This window comes from Podarcis vaucheri, assembly GCF_965113315.1.
Source record: "Podarcis vaucheri genome assembly, chromosome: 17".
Lineage (NCBI taxonomy): Eukaryota > Metazoa > Chordata > Lepidosauria > Squamata > Lacertidae > Podarcis > Podarcis vaucheri.
In genome coordinates, this window is record NC_138755.1 from 12,314,657 (window position 1) to 12,331,670 (window position 17,014).

The 17,014-nt window shown below is 44.5% G+C and overlaps 1 protein-coding gene across 2 annotated transcripts in view; it reads right to left on the reverse strand.

The window, feature by feature from the left end:
• Nucleotides 1–17,014, reverse strand: part of LOC309521749 (ovostatin-like) — a 54,210-nt gene that overhangs the window by 9,612 nt on the left and 27,584 nt on the right. For both annotated transcript variants that reach the window (XM_082204562.1, XM_082204561.1), the window contains exons 16-26: nucleotides 16,590–16,760; nucleotides 15,299–15,422; nucleotides 14,306–14,396; nucleotides 13,653–13,881; nucleotides 10,514–10,640; nucleotides 9,963–10,054; nucleotides 7,727–7,778; nucleotides 6,819–6,902; nucleotides 4,831–5,007; nucleotides 3,539–3,620; nucleotides 1,385–1,541 (exon numbers count right to left, since the gene is read on the reverse strand). In XM_082204562.1, the coding sequence (XP_082060688.1) occupies nucleotides 1,385–1,541; nucleotides 3,539–3,620; nucleotides 4,831–5,007; nucleotides 6,819–6,902; nucleotides 7,727–7,778; nucleotides 9,963–10,054; nucleotides 10,514–10,640; nucleotides 13,653–13,881; nucleotides 14,306–14,396; nucleotides 15,299–15,422; nucleotides 16,590–16,760 (1,386 nt within the window). The remainder of the gene's footprint in view (nucleotides 1–1,384; nucleotides 1,542–3,538; nucleotides 3,621–4,830; nucleotides 5,008–6,818; nucleotides 6,903–7,726; nucleotides 7,779–9,962; nucleotides 10,055–10,513; nucleotides 10,641–13,652; nucleotides 13,882–14,305; nucleotides 14,397–15,298; nucleotides 15,423–16,589; nucleotides 16,761–17,014) is intronic.

Consider the following 17,014-nt stretch of genomic DNA (forward strand, 5'->3'; position numbering starts at 1 on the left):
GACCTGGGCTGGGCCAGGGGGCAGAGCCGATGGTGGGCTTCCCTCGGAGCTGCACCCTGCCCATTTAAGCAGCCCATACCTGGGCACTGCGTATTCTTTCTGCACCAGGTTTCCCCACCCACCCACGGTTTACGCTGCTAGTCAATGACTTTGCTGTGGTTATGGTGGTAGCTGTTCTTTATGGGTCCAGGTAGGAATTTGCCCACCGGGCAAATTGGCTCTGACCCAGTGGTTTTGCCTACCTCATAGCAATCGTCACAACCGTTTGGGCATTGGGGCAATCCTTTGTTTTGAATGGACGGGAGGTTGTAGTCTCTGCCTGCCCCTCCAAACGCTGGGGTATCCCATTAAAGGGATCTTGGGGGGGGGAGTGGCCACGTGTGCCTAGGGGGGCCAGGACCGAAGGCACTCTCTCAAATGGCAGTCACCCTATTTGATGTAAGTCTTAGGAACCCCCGCCTGGGTTGACCACACGTCACATCCGATGGGCAGGCCGGAAGTACCGTATTTTTTGCTCTATAAGACTCACTTTTCCCCTCCTAAAAAGTAAGGGGAAATGTGTGTGCGTCTTATGGAGCAAATGCAGGCTGCGCAGCTATCCCAGAAGCCAGAACGGCAAGAGGGATCGCTGCTTTCACTGCGCAGCGATCCCTCTTGCTGTTCTGGCTTCTGGGATTCAGAATATTTATTTTCTTGTTTTCCTCCTCCAAAAACTAGGTGCGTCTTATGGACTGGTGCGTCTTGTAAAGCGAAAAATACGATACTTAGATTGCCCCATGCCCAAGCCAAACCTCTTTCATAGGTATTCAATAAAGTTGTGGCCTGTTTTGACCCCAAACCAGTCTTATTTGTCTCTTATTTATATGGGTTGGGGTATGGAAAGTTTGATGCCTGGTCCTGCAATCTTCAGATAAAAGTAGAACTGTGCTGGACATTTCTTTTTCCCATTCATTGGGTGAGTGAGCGCCAAACAAAACCCTCCCAAAAGTTCATTGGGTGGAGATAATAGATTTATTTGAATTTGTTTTAGAAGGGGTTGCCACGTATCTCAAGGTGGTCAAGAGTTTTCTATTTATTCCCTTATTTCTTCAAGTGAGAAAAGACCCATGCAACTCAGAGCAGCACAGAGCTCTCTACAGAGCTCCCTACTGACTGCACTTCCATGAAACACACTATAAGGTAAGTGACAACCCCTCCCACAAAATTCCAAAATTTTCTCCCCTCTCCAGTGAGAAAGCATACTTTGCCCCCCCCCCATATCTTCAGGAAATTGGGGGCAAGGAGGGTTTCAGTCCATCGTATTGAAAATCACATCCCTCACACAAACAATTTCCATTTATACTGTCCATAACTTCCCATGGGAAAGCGATTAATCCATTCCCACCTCTAAGGCTTGGTTGTAGATTTTCCCATCCGACTTGAAGCAGCCATCTGGCCCCTGTTTGCTTGAAATCCAGAGGAGTGCTTGATTCAGGATGGTTTCATCTACAAATATAGCAGGTGAGCTCTGTCCAAATGCTTTGTAGACTAAGGTGGTGAGCCTGAAAGGACAAAGAGCAGAGGGGCCTGGGATGAGAACAGCACTTGGCAAAGCAGGAAGAAGTCAAGACCAGAGTCACCACTTCCAATGCTTCAATATGCACAAAGGACTGTATCCATCTGGAATTAGGGAAGCAGGATAAACCCAGGAGAGGCGCTGATGAAAAGCTCAGCGGAAGGACGGGAAAGAATCGTTTCTGATTTATAGCAGACATAGAAGCCAACTCCTAGGGGCTGAGGGGTCTTCAACCCCCCCCATTAAAATATTGGGGAGGCAGAGCCCCCCAAGTTGAAGGGCATTGCCATTAAAATTGTACCCGTGAACAGCATCATATGATGCATGGTAAGGCTTACAATATTTTATTCCAGTTGTCACCTCTGGTAGCAGAGTTTGTTTTTTGTTTTTTAAAGGATTAAGCCAGGGGTCAGCAAACTTTTTCGGGGGGGGGGTCCACTGTCCCTCAGACCTTGTGGGGGGCCAGACCCACCCTCTCCCGAAAGCACCCCCTCCCGAAAGCACCCCCTCCACTGCCACTCATGCCGCAGCTGCTGATACCGCCTTGTCTTCGGCAGTGTCGTCATCGTCATCCTCTGCCTCAGCCAGGAGTCTGTGGGGCACAAAGCCCATGCTACTGGCCTGGGCGGCAGAGGCAGCCTCCCCGCCACCTCCGCTTCCTCCCACTCGGCTCTTGGCCATACGCGGCCACCTCAGCGGGAAGGAAGAGGTGTCGCCCAGAGGTGTTCGCGGCTTTGGATTGGCTGCAGGAGCTTCCTGCAGCCAATCCGAAGCCACGGCAGCGTTGTGGAAGTCAGTCCCAGCGCGGTGAGGCCTCTGCGCTGTGCTGGTTTAGCGCGGGGACTGACCGAGCGGGCGGCAGGGTCCGCAAGGTTCAACGGCTGGATTAACGAGCCCAGTGGGCCTTAGTTTGCCGACCCCTAGATTAAGCAGTCACAGATAATAGATCAATCAATGGATATTATTCTGTGAACTGCTCTGAGACCCCTGGGTATAGGGTGGTATACAGGTGAAACTTGAAAAATTAGAATATCATGGAAAAGTTCGTTTATTTCAGTAATTCAACTTAAAAGGTGAAACTAATATATGAGATAGACTCATGTCATGCAAAGCGAGATATGTCAAGCCTTTATTTGCTATTTGCAGTCATTGATGCAAAGGGGGTCCAAACCAAGTACTGAGTACATATGCATGCTTCTACTTCTCAGAGGTCCAGTATTGCTCTATTTGCAATCCTTGTTTTGCTGATTTCATTTAATATTCTAATTTTCTGAGATTGCTAATTTAGGTTTTTCATCAGCTGTATGCCATAATCATCACAATTATAACAAATAAAGGCTTGGAATATCTCGCTTTGCACGTCATGAGTCTATCTCATATATTAGTTTCACCTTTTAAGTTGAATTACTGTAATAAATGAACTTTTCCACGATTTTCTAATTTTTTGAGTTTCACCTGTATAAATTCTAATAATAATAATAATAGCCAGCCAAAGTCTAATGGACCCAAATGGATTAGAACAGAGTTTCCCAAACTTGGGTATCGGCTGTTTTTGGACTACAACTCCCATCATCCCTAGCTAGCAGGACTCAGCAGTCAAGGATGGTGGGAATTGTAGTCCAAAAGCAGCTGGAGGCCCAAGTTTGGGAAACAGTGGATTAGAGCCAGCACTTGCTGAGGGCAAGCAAGGGGGGGGGGGCTAGTACTTCATGCACTGCTCATGAGCTTCCCACTTGAAATGGCTGGCCAACTGTTGAAGCTGGATTGAATGGACTCTTGTTCTGAGCTAAGAGGACAAACCTATGATGCTTGTACCAGTGGGAGCAGCAGGAAGGAACTCATCTTCCCAAGTGCCCCCAGGTTGGAACCCAGTGCCTTCCTCAGACATTCGGTCCTGGAAGCCCATCAGCCCCACATCTAAAGGAACAGTGCACCACCATCTTGTTTCCGCTTGAGGCCTTAAAGCAACTTCACAGGTCTTACCAAAGGTTTCCTTCTGCCTCCCTGCTTCCAAAAGTACTGAAGGATCCATCAGGGAGTCTGAATGGCATCTGCCTCTGGTATCCTGAAGTGGAAGAAAAATACAGCAAACCATGTTTTTAGGTGCTTTCCCCCTTTAACTATCAAATACATTTCAAGTGAGGAAGATGGCAAGAGCAGAGATGGCCTTCTCAGTGGTGGCATCCTGGCTATGGAATAGGCTCCCTTGGGAGGCTTGCCTGGTGCCTTATGTATTTAATTATGTGTCAAGTGGAAAACTTTCTATTCACCCATGCCTGTGAAAGCAAATGAAAACCCCTGGGCTCAATGTCTGAGTTGTGTTTTATTCTATCATCTGAGCTGCCAAATTGGTTTTATTTCTCCTTCACCAGAAAGGAAAGTTTTAATGCAGCATTTTAGGGGAGAAATCTATTCAGTCTGCTTTCCACAGAGCACTGACCTGATGTGCCCCAAACTTGCCAGCAAATTGTTACGCAGCTCCCCATGAGATGGTGGTGATGATGATTTACCGTATTTTTCGCTCTATAGGACACACTTTTTCCCCTCCAAAAATGAAGGGGAAATGTGTGTGCGTCCTATGGGGCGAATGCAGGCTTTTGCTGAAGCCTGGAGAGGGAGAGGGGTCAGTGCGCACCGACTCCTCTCGCTCTCCAGGTTTCAGGCAGCTCTCTGCAAGCCTTCGGAGCCCGGCGGGAGTTCCCGCTGGGCTCTGAAGGCTTGCAGATAGCAGCCTGTTCTGGGGGCTGGGGTCGGGGGAAGCTTGGGCTTCCCCCGTCCCAGCCGCGCGGCTAAAAACAAAGCGGCGCGCAGCTTCTCCCGTTTGGAGCGGTTGTGCGTGGCTAAAGAGGAAGCCGTCTTGGCTTCTTTGCTCTTTGGGGCTGGGGGGGAGAAATATTTTTTCCCTTTATTTCCCCCCTAAAAACTAGGTGCGCCCTATGGTCTGGTGCACCCTATGGAGCGAAAAATACAGTATTTGTACCCCGCCCATCCAACTGGGTTGATGCACTCCTCTAGATTTTGCAACACAATGTGCATATCGTATATCAAATATGCATACAAAATGCATATTGTACTGGCGAATGCATGGGAAAGCATGTCTTTTATGCAAAAGGTGTGCATGAAATGTGCTCAACCTGACAGAACATGCCAGTGCTCTCTTTGTGCTCGTGCTATACCTTCATGTATAGCTGCCTACGTAGCAGCCATTGAAATGAAAGAGTGACTTGGCAGATGCCGTTACAAATATTCACAGTGTCAGTTTTGAAAGTACTCACCAGCATTTAAATTTCGGATGATCCTGGATTTTTTTTCTTCTGTCAACTGCTTTGTATCAGTCAGGTAGAACAAAATATATAAATGGGACAGGAACATGGCAATATTCTGTTCCGCACAACCATAGGGCATTGGGAGAAGATTTTCAGCGTTCTTCAGGGCTGTGCCCAGAATGTCACCTTGGGAGCAAAAGAATATGGGCATTTAAACAACACCAGTGCAGTTAGGGAAAATGTACAAAGCTAGTTCAAATATATGTTGGAAGTGTAAGGAAAAGGTGGGGACATTTTATCATATGTGGTGGGATTGTAAGGTAATTAATTTTTTTGGGGAAATGATATACAACGAATTGAAGAAAATGTTCCATTTAACATTTGTTTAAAAACCTGAAGCATTTTTATTAGGGATTGTTGGGAAAGATCTGCCAAAAAAGCTGAAAAACATATTCATGTATGCGACAACGGCTGCGAGAGTTTTAATAGCACAAGGATGGAAGACTGAAGAAAGCCCAACTAAAGAATCACGGCAAGAAAAATTGATGGATTATGCAGAACTGGCAAAACTGACATACAAGCTACGGGACAAGGATAACTGTGACTTTAAAGATGAATGGGAACCCTTTACAAAGTATTTGAAGACACAACAAAGCGAACTGGACTCCTTGGCTGGTTTTGAATAAACATTCACAAACTTTTTATTGATAATAATCAGCTAAATAGTTTGAGGATCCATACAACTGTATAACATGCAGAAAACAGCATTTCTAAAGAAATCAAAGACTGGAACTGAGGGGCGTCGGGGGGTGGGGGGTGGGTTCTGTGGGGGGAGGGAGGAAAAATGGGGGGGAAATATGGATTATATGTTTCTGGATAATATGTTTTGTTTTAATTTTGAATAAAAAGTTATTTTTTTAAAAAAAAGAATATGGGTATGTATGCACTGCATGTCACATAGAAACAAACTCCTAAGGGCTCAGCCCCACCCCATAAAATAATTGAGGGGGCTGGGGCCCCCAAAAGTTGATGGGCATTTCCAATCAAATAGCGTGTGTGAGCTGCATATTGTGATCGATTATGTGGGGCTGGTCTCCAATATTTTATTCAAGTTGGCACCCTGATTGTTACCTCTACAATGGATGCTGTTTTCATAATAAAATGATTGTTCACAAAATCACAGGGCACAGAGCAAATCCCCTCTAGTTCTCCCCCACCTAGAATATCTGCAATTTTAATCTAATTCTGTCAAAGTTTAAAAAGGTATAACCATTAGGGGAAGAAATCTCTACAACACTTGTGAGCCAAATCACGGTCTCCCAAGGGCTACAGGATAAACATGGCTCTTTTCTGAAGCACCAAAATGGGGTCCAAACCAAATCTTTACCCCAGCCCACTATCAAGTCTGTAATTAATTCCTGGTTCATTGTAAATATACAACTCCAGGCTAAGCACAGAGTAAAGAAGGGAACTGGTACGTGTGTGTTGGGAAGGAGGTTTGATGTTAGAATGGCAAAGGAGAATGAGCGGCAACTTTTGCCTTTCTCTGCACACTCAGGGGTGCTGAAGACTGCTGTGTTTCAGATCAAGAAATGACTTAGGGGAGACACCTCACAATTACAGTCATACCTTGGTTGTCAAACACCTTGGTACACGTCCATTTTGGCTCCCGAACGCCACAAACCCGAAAGTGAGCGTTCTGGTTTGCGAACGTTCTTTGGAACCCGAGTGTCCAACGTGGCTTACGCGGCTTCCAATTGAGTGCAGGAAGCTCCTGCAGCCAATCAGAAGCCGCGCCTTGGTTGTCGAATGTTTTTGGAAGTTGAACGGGCCTCCGGAACGGATTCCGTTCAACAACCAAGGTACAACTGTATTTTGATGGAGCAATGCCATACTAGGGAAAAAAATCACATCAAATATGAAATGTCACAACAATCTTACACAAGGGGCAAACAGGAAATAAAGATTTCAAGTATGATAACATTCTGAGAACTTACCAAGGACATAAAGTGAAGCTTTTTCTGATCCAATCACCAGATTTGAAGGCAAGTTCAAGGTTATTGTTTCAGAGACTGGGGTACCTAAGGATACAGCAATAAATAATGGGGATTGGATGTGGGTCCTCTTTCAACATTCTTTATATAGCATGGGAGCCATTGTCATAGCTTTTAAGTGAAGAAACTGGCAAATGGTGGTAATGGAGCTGAAATTAATTTACCCACCAGTTATAATTGGATAGCCCGTGAATATTTGACTTCAGTATTTAGGTCTAATCTACACTATACATTTAAAACATTCTTATACCACTTCAACAGTCATGGAGAATCCTGGAAACAGTCGTTTGTTAAGGATGCTGGGAATTCTAGCTCTTTGAGGCCAGCACTCTTAAACTACAGTTCCCAGGACTCCTTGGGAGAAGCCAAAGTTCTTGGGTTGTTCTTGTTTTTATTTTGATTGTGTATTTTGTGTTTTTATATTGTGATTTTATCCTGTGAACCACCCTGAGACCTGCAGGTATAGGGCGGTATAGAAATTTAATAAATAACAATAAAACAATTATGACTGTTAAAGTGCTTTAAATGCATTGTATTGGACACAATGCTATTTAAGGCTCAGGATTGCTGTGGGTCAGGTTATTATTCTCAAACAGTAATTGAAGCTAAGAATTAATCGTATTAGGATTGGATATTTTTATTTATAGTATTTCTGTTCTGCCTTTTAAAAATAATATATATATTTAAGGCAGCCAACAATGTAACAGAAAATTCAACTATAACAAACATGTTTGGCAGCTGGTGCAATTCTGTATTTTACACCTGCCGAAGTAAAACCAAATAAAGGGATGTCACCATCTATAAACAATTATGGAAATGTTGAATTTTTATTCTATGCATGTAGCGCATACCTTTTACGCAGATCAGAGAGCTCTGGGTCACCTCCTTCTTGATGCCTTCAGACTGGATGACAGAGGAAACGGTAAGATGAAAAATACAGAATAATTAATAATAATAATAATTTATTATTTATACCCCGCCCATTTGGCTGGGCTTCCCCAGCCACTCTGGGCGGCTTCCAACAAAGTATTAAAATACTGTAATACATGGATCCATCCATCCATCCATTCATTTTCTACACCACCCAAGGATCTCAGGGCATATAAAAACTCAAAAATGCCTAACGCAATAACGAACAAATATGAAAACAATACTCCCCACAGTTTAAAATAACATAAAGCTTGCAATTAGATAGCAACAGAAGCCAGAATAATACAGAGCTTCCATGCTGCCTGGATAGTTCTCCTGGGCTTCATTTGAAGACCCTCCAGATTGCAGGTCTCAATTAATCCATACCAGTGGAGGAACAATTGGCTATCTATTCCTCCTCATTCAGGACAGTCAGCTAGCTTCTGCTTTCCACCCATGTACTTCTAGGCTTCCACAATACATCATGCCAAACCTATGCACACACTGGGCGACCCTTTGTGAGGACCTGTTCCTCTCCATAGCTGCATTTGGGCTCATATACCACCAGTATCAGCTGGTGTGGTGGGGCAGAGACAGCCTCTCGGCACCCAAGTCACTGCAGCTTCCCTGGACTTGCTGGTAGGCTGAAGGCTCTGTTCCTGCCTCTCTTCACCTGGCCCAGGGCAGCGCCTGACAGGTTTCATAAGAACTGCTACTGCTGCCCAGCAAGGACTGGGGTATTTAGGAAAAAGTTTAACCAGGAGTTTTTGTTGTTATTGATATTAATTTTTTGTATCTGCATTATTATGTGGAAATTGTTCAGTTTGGTTATGTAGTTTTTGATGTGTTTTATTTATTTTTATGACTACTTTGCTCTGTTTGCAATTACCTTGGGTTACATATGCTTCAGGTTACATACACTTCAGGTTACAGACTCCGCTAACCCAGAAATAGTACCTCAGCTTAAGAACTTTGCTTCAGGATGAGAACAGATATCGTGCTGCGGCAGCGCAGCGGCAGCAGGAGGCCCCATTAGCTAAAGTGGTGCTTCAGGTTAAGAACAGACTTCCGGAACGAATCAAGTACTTAACCCGAGGTACCACTGTATGTTAATCTTTTCATATTGTGAGCTGCCTTAAGCATTGTTTTAACTGTGGAAAGGCAGCATACAAATGAAATGATGATGATGAGGTAAAAAAGAACCCCTGGACGGTTAAGTCCAGTCAAAGGCGACTTATGGGCTTGCGGCGCTCATCTTGCTTTCAGGCAGAGGGAGCCGGTGTTTGTCCACAGACAGCTTTCCGGGTCATGTGGCCAGCAGCACTAAACCACTTCTGGCGTAACGGAACACCGTGATGGAAGCCAGAGCGCATGGATACGCCGTTTACCTTCCCGCTGCAGCAGTACCTATTTATCTACTTGCACTGGTGTGCTTTTGAACTGCTAGGTTGGCAGGAGCTGGGACAGAGCAATGGGAGCTCACCCTGTCACGGGGATTCGAACCGCTGACCTTCTGATCGGCAAGCCCTAGAGGCTCAGTGGTTTAGACTACAGCACCACCTGCGTCCCCTTATGATGATGGTGGTGGATGGTGGATGTCAGTGATGTTCCTTCACTGAGACGGAATGAGAACATAGACATAGAGAGAGAACAGATAAGAGTGGAATGCAGAGGGGAGGGAGCAGCAGCAGGGAGCAGCCGTAACTTGATCTCTGGACACAGGGAAAGAATGCAAGTTGTCAGCTCAGACAGTGACACAGATACAGGAGTACAGGGAGCACCCTGGCCAAGAAGCGTGAAAAGGACAGGAAGAGAAGGTGGAGGTTTTCCTGTTGTGGGAAAAGGGGGCGGAGCTCAGTTCCGGCAACTGTGCTATCTGAGGAGGACGGAGATTAGCTGAGCTCCGACCGGGACTTTTTTATTTGACTAATAAATCTGAAGTAATTAACTTCCAGAGTCATCTCGTGTGTGTGTGAGAGAGATCTAAGCCTTGCAGGGCAGGGCAGGATTGAAGTCAGAACTGTACAAATGAATCCAAGCCAGTCCTCTTGCCTGTAAACCTTTGCAGCTCCAACTCCAACCTCTCCACCACTAAATGACACTGGTTGCTAATGTGCACCACTGTGATCCACAAAACCCTTTTCCGTCTCTTGCAGATGCCAAGCTTCTCATGCTTACCTCAACCAAAAGCAGTTTGATCACGGTGTCCCTTCGTCCTGCGCTCAGCTCAGTTCCTTTGGCTTCAGCAGTGATACTGAAATTCACCATACCTGAAAGAAGGAATGGAAAGAAAACTTACATATCGGGTGGGAAGCCAGCTTTTAAATTTGTATTCAGAATCAGAAGAATCTTTATTTGCACCAGCCACTAGCCATAGCAATAAAATAAAATGTACTGAAGATAGAGGCAAAAACTTAACTATACAAAATACATTTTGGAGGTTTGCATCAACCATGAAATAATAGATCTTATTCTAACTGCCCCCACTGAAAACCTTGCAGTTTTTGCTGTCACCTGATCATCTTGACAATAGGGCATTCCTAGCAGTAAACAGTAGCAGCTTGTTTCTTGCTCGAAGCCATAAGGATTATCAGGGTTTTCAGTTTAATTTATCATTTCATTTCATTAAAAATACATTTATTTATTTTTCTAAGTTGCAATTTGGGGAGAAATTCAAGAAATTCAGAGGAAAGCTAAAATTGCAAAATTCTGCAAGAGAAGATGATTACCCAGTCTTTGAGGGGTAATTCTCCACGTGTAGGATTGTGTTTCATTCGCACAGATTCTTACGGAGTTGTTCCCTGGAGACAGCTTTTCTGCTTTGAAATCCTGAGACTCTTCCAGCTCAACATCTATCTGAGAGCAGGGAAAACAATGACAATAGTGTTGTAAGTTTGTGGAGTCGCCTGGGCTGCCCTTCTACTTCTGGGGTGGCAGACACTGAATTTAGCATGTTAAAATATAAGACATGTTGTTGTTGTTTTTTTAAAAAAGCCAGGCTGGCTTCCTGATGAAATAATCGTCTGAAGAGATGGACCATTAAGAGAACGCAAAAGATAGGGTAATGGCGCATCACAAAGGCCATCAGCAAGGCACACAGTCTCTTCCTGGAATCACACACCACTTGGAGACTGGGGTGGTGTGTAACAATATAAAATAAGGAGCTGTCAAGTGCCAATTAAAACCTAGAATGTACAACTGCTATCTTGACTTGGGAGCAAACTACAAGCAGTACCGGATTTCACCCTGTGAAGTCCCCATGGCAATCGAAATCTCGACACACACACCCCTCACAAATTATCTAGAGGAATAACATTGAACTAAGAAAGCTTGGTTGCCATTTTCTTTCAAGATCAAATCTGGCCTGGGAGAGTGGAGTGCTGACTGACTCCAGCTACAAAAGCTGAGGCTGTTGAACAGATTCTTGGTCTGGAGTATTGTTGACGGGGGGTTGAGAGAGCTGTTGCCGTTATTGATATTGTTGTTGTATCTTTAGTTTTAGATCTTATGATTTACGTGGAAATTGTTTCCATTTGGTTGTGTACTTTTTGATGTGTTTTATTTATTGTTTATGACTTCTGTTATGTTTGTAATTATGTAAATCTTATCATGTTGTAAGCCGCCTTCGGCATAGTTTCAACTATGGAAAGGCGCCATACAAATAAAATGATGATGATGATAATATTTTGATCCATTGTCACAGGGCCCCTATAAAAGGTGGTGGGGGGGCCCCATAGGCTAGGACCTACTCTGACCTATTTGGTAATCCAGCACTGATTACATGGCATTTTCCCTACTCTTGCAACTTGCATTCCTGGACCAGAAAATGTCAAGAGCTCAGATGATCACAATCCAGGAACGACTGTAACTGTCTTACAGCTGAATCTTGTAAAAGGCACCCCTAGTGACCAAGGACTTCTGAGTCTCCAGTGATGGCGCTAGATCTAAGAGCACCGCCAGCCTACTCACCTGCTTCTTTAGGGAGAGTGCAGCCCCATCCAGGGCAGGCAACATACTGACTTCCTGGAGTCAGGTACTGAAATATACTCAGAGTCGCAAAGTGATTTCATGCTCTTTATTCAGCTCATAGTGGTGAGGAGGAATGAATGAATGTCCCCTCACAGTATCTGCTTTATATACATTATTTACACAATGGGCTGCACATGATTGGCTAATTCCGGAATTCTACTGTAAGCCAATCAAGTTGTGGATTCACTTCAATCTGGAGCAGGATTGGGTGGTTCCCGCCAACCAATCATACTGCTGCATTGTTCTAGGACCAATCAGACTGCTGCATTCTGAATCCTATTGTTCTAGGACTAATCAGACTGCTGCAATTTGGATCCTATTGTTCTCAGTACATAACAGGTACATTAATTAATTTTATAATGAATGATTTTAGAGTGTTGTTTGTGCTGTACTTTTGTACTGTTTTATTGTTGTTAGCCGCCCTGAGCCCGGCTTTGGCTGGGGAGGGCGGGATATAAATAAAATTTATTATTAGTAGTATTACGCGGCAAATACGTATTTGCCCTGCCTGAATGACTGGCTGCATTTTAGCTAGATTGGCCCTCTCTCTTTAGACTTTCCTCTTGCCCTCTGAGGTCCTGCTCACAGGTAGAATAGGAAAGCACCCAAGGAAAGTGAATGATGAGTAAAGGATTGTGGATTCTTCAGTTCCAGCTCTCCTAAATTACCGTATTTTTTGTTCTATAGGACGCACATTTCCCCCTCCAAAAATTAAGGGGAAATGTGTGTGCATCCTATAGAGCGAGTGCAGGCTGTGCCGCTAAGCCCAAAGCCAGAACAGGAAGACGGAGCACTGCGGAGCGCTCCGTCTCGCTGCTCTAGCTTGGGGACGGTGCCTTCACCCCGCTGTCCTGCAGAAGCTAGCAAGGCTGTTCCCAAGCCAGAACAGCGAGACGGAGGGCTCCATCTCGCTGCTCTAGCTTGGGGACGGCTGCGCGCAAACCTCTGTAGGGCAGCGGGGCGCTGTGCTCCAAAGGCTTCAGGGATCTTTGAGGCTGGCGGTGGGGAAAAGCAGCGCTTCCCTCCACCGCCAGCCCCACAAGCTCTGGTGAATGTACCTTGAACGCACCTTGTTTTAGAGGGGGAGAACAAGAAATTTTCCCCCCCCTGTTCTCCCCCTCCTATGGTCCGGTGCGTCCTATGGAGCGAAAAATACGGTATGTAAGATGCCAAGTCATAATAGCAGCTAAAGCAAGTTTTTTAAAAATAAAATTCGCCTGCAGGGACAGGGTTTCTGTAATCTGTTCCACTTCTGTGTTTTGCTACCCTGTTATGTATTCAGTGGTCTGTGTTTGCCTGATCTTGAGTCTGGTCTAAGTATTCTGGATTTTGGCCTCTGCCACTGGCCCTTGAACTCTGAGTTGTGATTTGAAGCTTGGAAGTTTAGACACCCAATCATGTTGGGAGTGGCCCAGGCAGAAGAAGAAGAAGAAGAAGAAGAAGAAGAAGAAGAAGAAGAAGAAGAGTTTGGATTTGATATCTCGCTTTATCACTACCCAAAGGAGTCTCAAAGCGGCTCACAACCTCCTTTCCCTTCCTCCCCCACAACAAACACTCTATGAGGTGAGTGGGGCTGAGAGACTTCAGAGAAGTGTGACTAGCCCAAGGTCACCCAGCAGCTGCCTGTGGAGGAGCGGGGAAGTGAACCCGGTTCACCAGATTACAAGTCCACCGCTCTTAACCACTACACCACACTGGCTCTCAGGAAACTGTTTCTCAGTTATGTAGTTCAATAAAGGTTCTTGCTGTTACCGCTGTGTCTTGCCTCATGGGAACCCACCTGCACTTCATACCCTGTATTAGGTTTTAAGAGCACTAACTGGAGACAGAAGAACGTACCTCAATGCAGTCGTCCAGGAAATTGAAGACATTGCCTTTAAAAAGGAATACTTCCCCTCGGATAGTGGAGTAGGGCATAGCCGGCTCAACAAAGAAAGGCTGAAAAGCTGTCAGGGAGGCAATTCTTGAGAGGCCAAACCCAATGTTGTCGTTCATGCAGAATGCATTGGCTTCCCATTCAGTGATGGTGTCAGGCACGGTGTATGAGAGATTGGCTTTCCCACTAGAACTGAAGCATAAGAGGACAAAATTGTAGACTCTTTTCGCATGGATCTATGTCTACAATTAAATTTGTTACTAATATAAGCTTCATACCATTTAAGAGTATGTATATGCCCCAAATATCTTTATATACTAAAATAAAAATATTGTGGATTGATTTTCCACTGAAAGCTATTGCTATCAGTAGCAGCTCCCAAATTTATACAATAAATATCCCATACAGTACAGTGCTCTTCAGCACTTGAGTGTGCGTGTGTGTTTTTCCCACAAGTTGCCCAAATATCTAAAAATAAAAACCATAATGAAGAAAGGATTATCCAGCTAAATGAGGTTCTAATAATTCTCTCAACTTTTTTTTCACACAAGGACTCTTAAACGGAATCCAGAAAATGAAAATAAAAATAACAAGATAGAATAGTAGAAAGACTCACTCAACCCAAAGCAGCTGCCAAAAGAATGTTTCAGGAAAGTATGTTCTCAATGTGCTTGTACCCCCAGCTGCAGCACTAAAAGCAACTCCGCCTGAAAAACAAAGAAAGGACAAGATGATGAGAGAAAAGGGAGTTTGGCTTCTATAACAGAAATAGTACTGAAGAGGTTTAGGGTTTAATGGTGAAATTAATGCTTCACATTAAAAGGACATCAAGCAGGAATGATATTGAAACTATGGATAACCTCCTTTTGCCAGCTCTAGGGGTCATGATACATCAACATGGCACACTACTGCTGCCATTATACAAAATAAGATTTCAGCATTTCTAAATCTGGGAAATAGTGATAGCCTTCAACAAGGGACTTCCTCTAATTTTTTTTTACCTTTATCAGAAACTCTGTGGCTCCTATGTCTGTGGCTGCCAAATGAGAAGTGGCATTTGTCACATGAGGTGGACTTTTAAACAAATTACCAGTGTGGTGGGGTCCTGTCCCCTGAACTAGACTGAGATTGTGGCATGAGAGGCAGGAGGCATTAAGACTTTGCTCTCGCCCTGATCTCAGTTGTAATCCCACAATCCTAATGCCGGCTGCTCACAATGGGACAAAAGCTTTCATTGGGGTTGACTGTTCATTAAAAAGAAAACGAAGCTACATATAAGGCCAAACGAAACATCTAGTTTGATCTCAGTGTGGATAAAACTAATAAGGGAAATACCATAATAATATCGCTATGGTTTTGCTAATTAATAGCGAGTCTAAATATTTTCTTTTTTTAAAAAAAATAAAACTTTGGAGGGAGGCTGAATCTTATTTTATGCCTTGCAATGTGCTAGCATGACACCATCTGCACTGAGAAAGACCATAGAAAGGCCTTCACCTGAAAGGAACATATGAATTGTCTGTTTGGCTTTACGTGTGAAATGGATCGAAACAATCAGCCTGAAACAGCCCATCACCCTTAAAAACATTTCAATAAGTCCTTCTCCAACCTTTTTCCATAATACGAGATTCATCCTCAGGATAATCAGATGAAATCTTCTTGCATTCAAAGTCACTTTGGCATACAACGGGCTTTTGTAGTGTAGAGTTGGTGAAAACCTTGAGACCCAAGTTCTTAAAAGGAATAGATAAAATGCTGTTTAACTGATTTCTTTAGACAACCAAACCTACCACACTTTCTAAGACCTTCTCGTTGATAATATGGTTCTTTCTAGGTGAGGTGAATTATTTATCCAGAGTAGCTCACATACTTCAGGCCACCTCACTGGTTCTTCACATACTTTTATAACTTACTAACTGGGCTTAAGAGGGTAAAGTGCCGTTAGATGACCAGTGCTGATTACATTGCTGCAGTCATTTGCTCTTGAAAACTGGATCCATCTATTTCAGGAAGAGGTATCTATAATACAAGGGCGATCCATGGATGGCGCTGTGGTCTGAACCACTGAGCCTCTTGGGCTTGCCGATTGAAAGGTCGGCAGTTCAAATCCCCGTGACAGGGTTAGCTCCCATTGCTCAGTCCCAGCTCCTGCCAACCTAGCAGTTCAAAAGCACCCCAGTGCTAGTAGATAAATAGGAAGCGCTGCGATGGGAAGGTAAACAGCGTTTCTGTGCGCTCTGGTTTCCGTCACGGTGTCCCGTTGCTCTAGAAGTGGTTTAGTCATGCTGACCACATGCTCCATAAAGCTGTCTGTGGACAAATACTGACTCCTTTGGCCTGAAAGCGAGATGAGCGCCGCAAGCCCATAGTTGCCCTTGACTGGACTTAACCGTCCAGGGGACCTTTAAAGGTAAAGGTAAAGGGACCCCTGACCATTAGGTCCAGTTGTGGCCGACTCTGGGGTTGTGGCGCTCATCTCGCTTTACTGGCCGAGGGAACAGGCGTACAGCTTCCGGGTCATGTGGCCAGCAGGACTAAGCTGCTTCTGGTGAACCAGAGCAGCGCACGGAAACGCTGTTTACCTTCCCGCCAGAGCGGTACCTATTTATCTACTTGCACTTTGACGTGCTTTCGATATGCTAGGTTGGCAGGAGCAGGGACCAAGCAATGGGAGCTCACCCCATCGTGGGGATTCGAACCACTGACTTTCTGATCGGCAAGTCCTAGGCTCTGTGATTTAACCCACAGTGCCACCCGCTGGGGATCTTTACCTTAAAAGAGCACCACTCATGCTCAGCTCTGCTCTAGATCATAACCAGTTTTCAGTACTAGCCATATACAGGTTGCCTTCCCCAAAAGCAGCAGTGCCAGTCCCAATATAAGCATAGAGACAAACATACCCTGAAAACGTCATAGACACTGCCGTCATCAGTCACATTCACAGGTATGTAGAATTGGCCATCAAAGAAAGTATTTTTCAGCTCAACGCATGGCTCTTTAGGGGTATCTTCAAGGTTCAACTCATTATAATAATAGCCATAAAGTTCTTGATAAGGAAGGCGAGAGTACACCTGGTGAGAAATGAACAGTGAACACAGATGAGACCTGGAGGAGCATAAAAGCCTGCCTTACATGAGCAGTGGCAGTGCTTTTTCTTCTGGGGTAGGAATACCTCTAAACATTTTGTGAATCTAAGTTTGGCCTCATTGAGGGGCAGTATTTCAATATGAGTAGGAAAATGAGATTACCCCTAAACATTTATATATATTTTTTAGAAAAAAAGCACCGAGCAGTGATATCTACAAGCAAACATCAAGATGGGCAT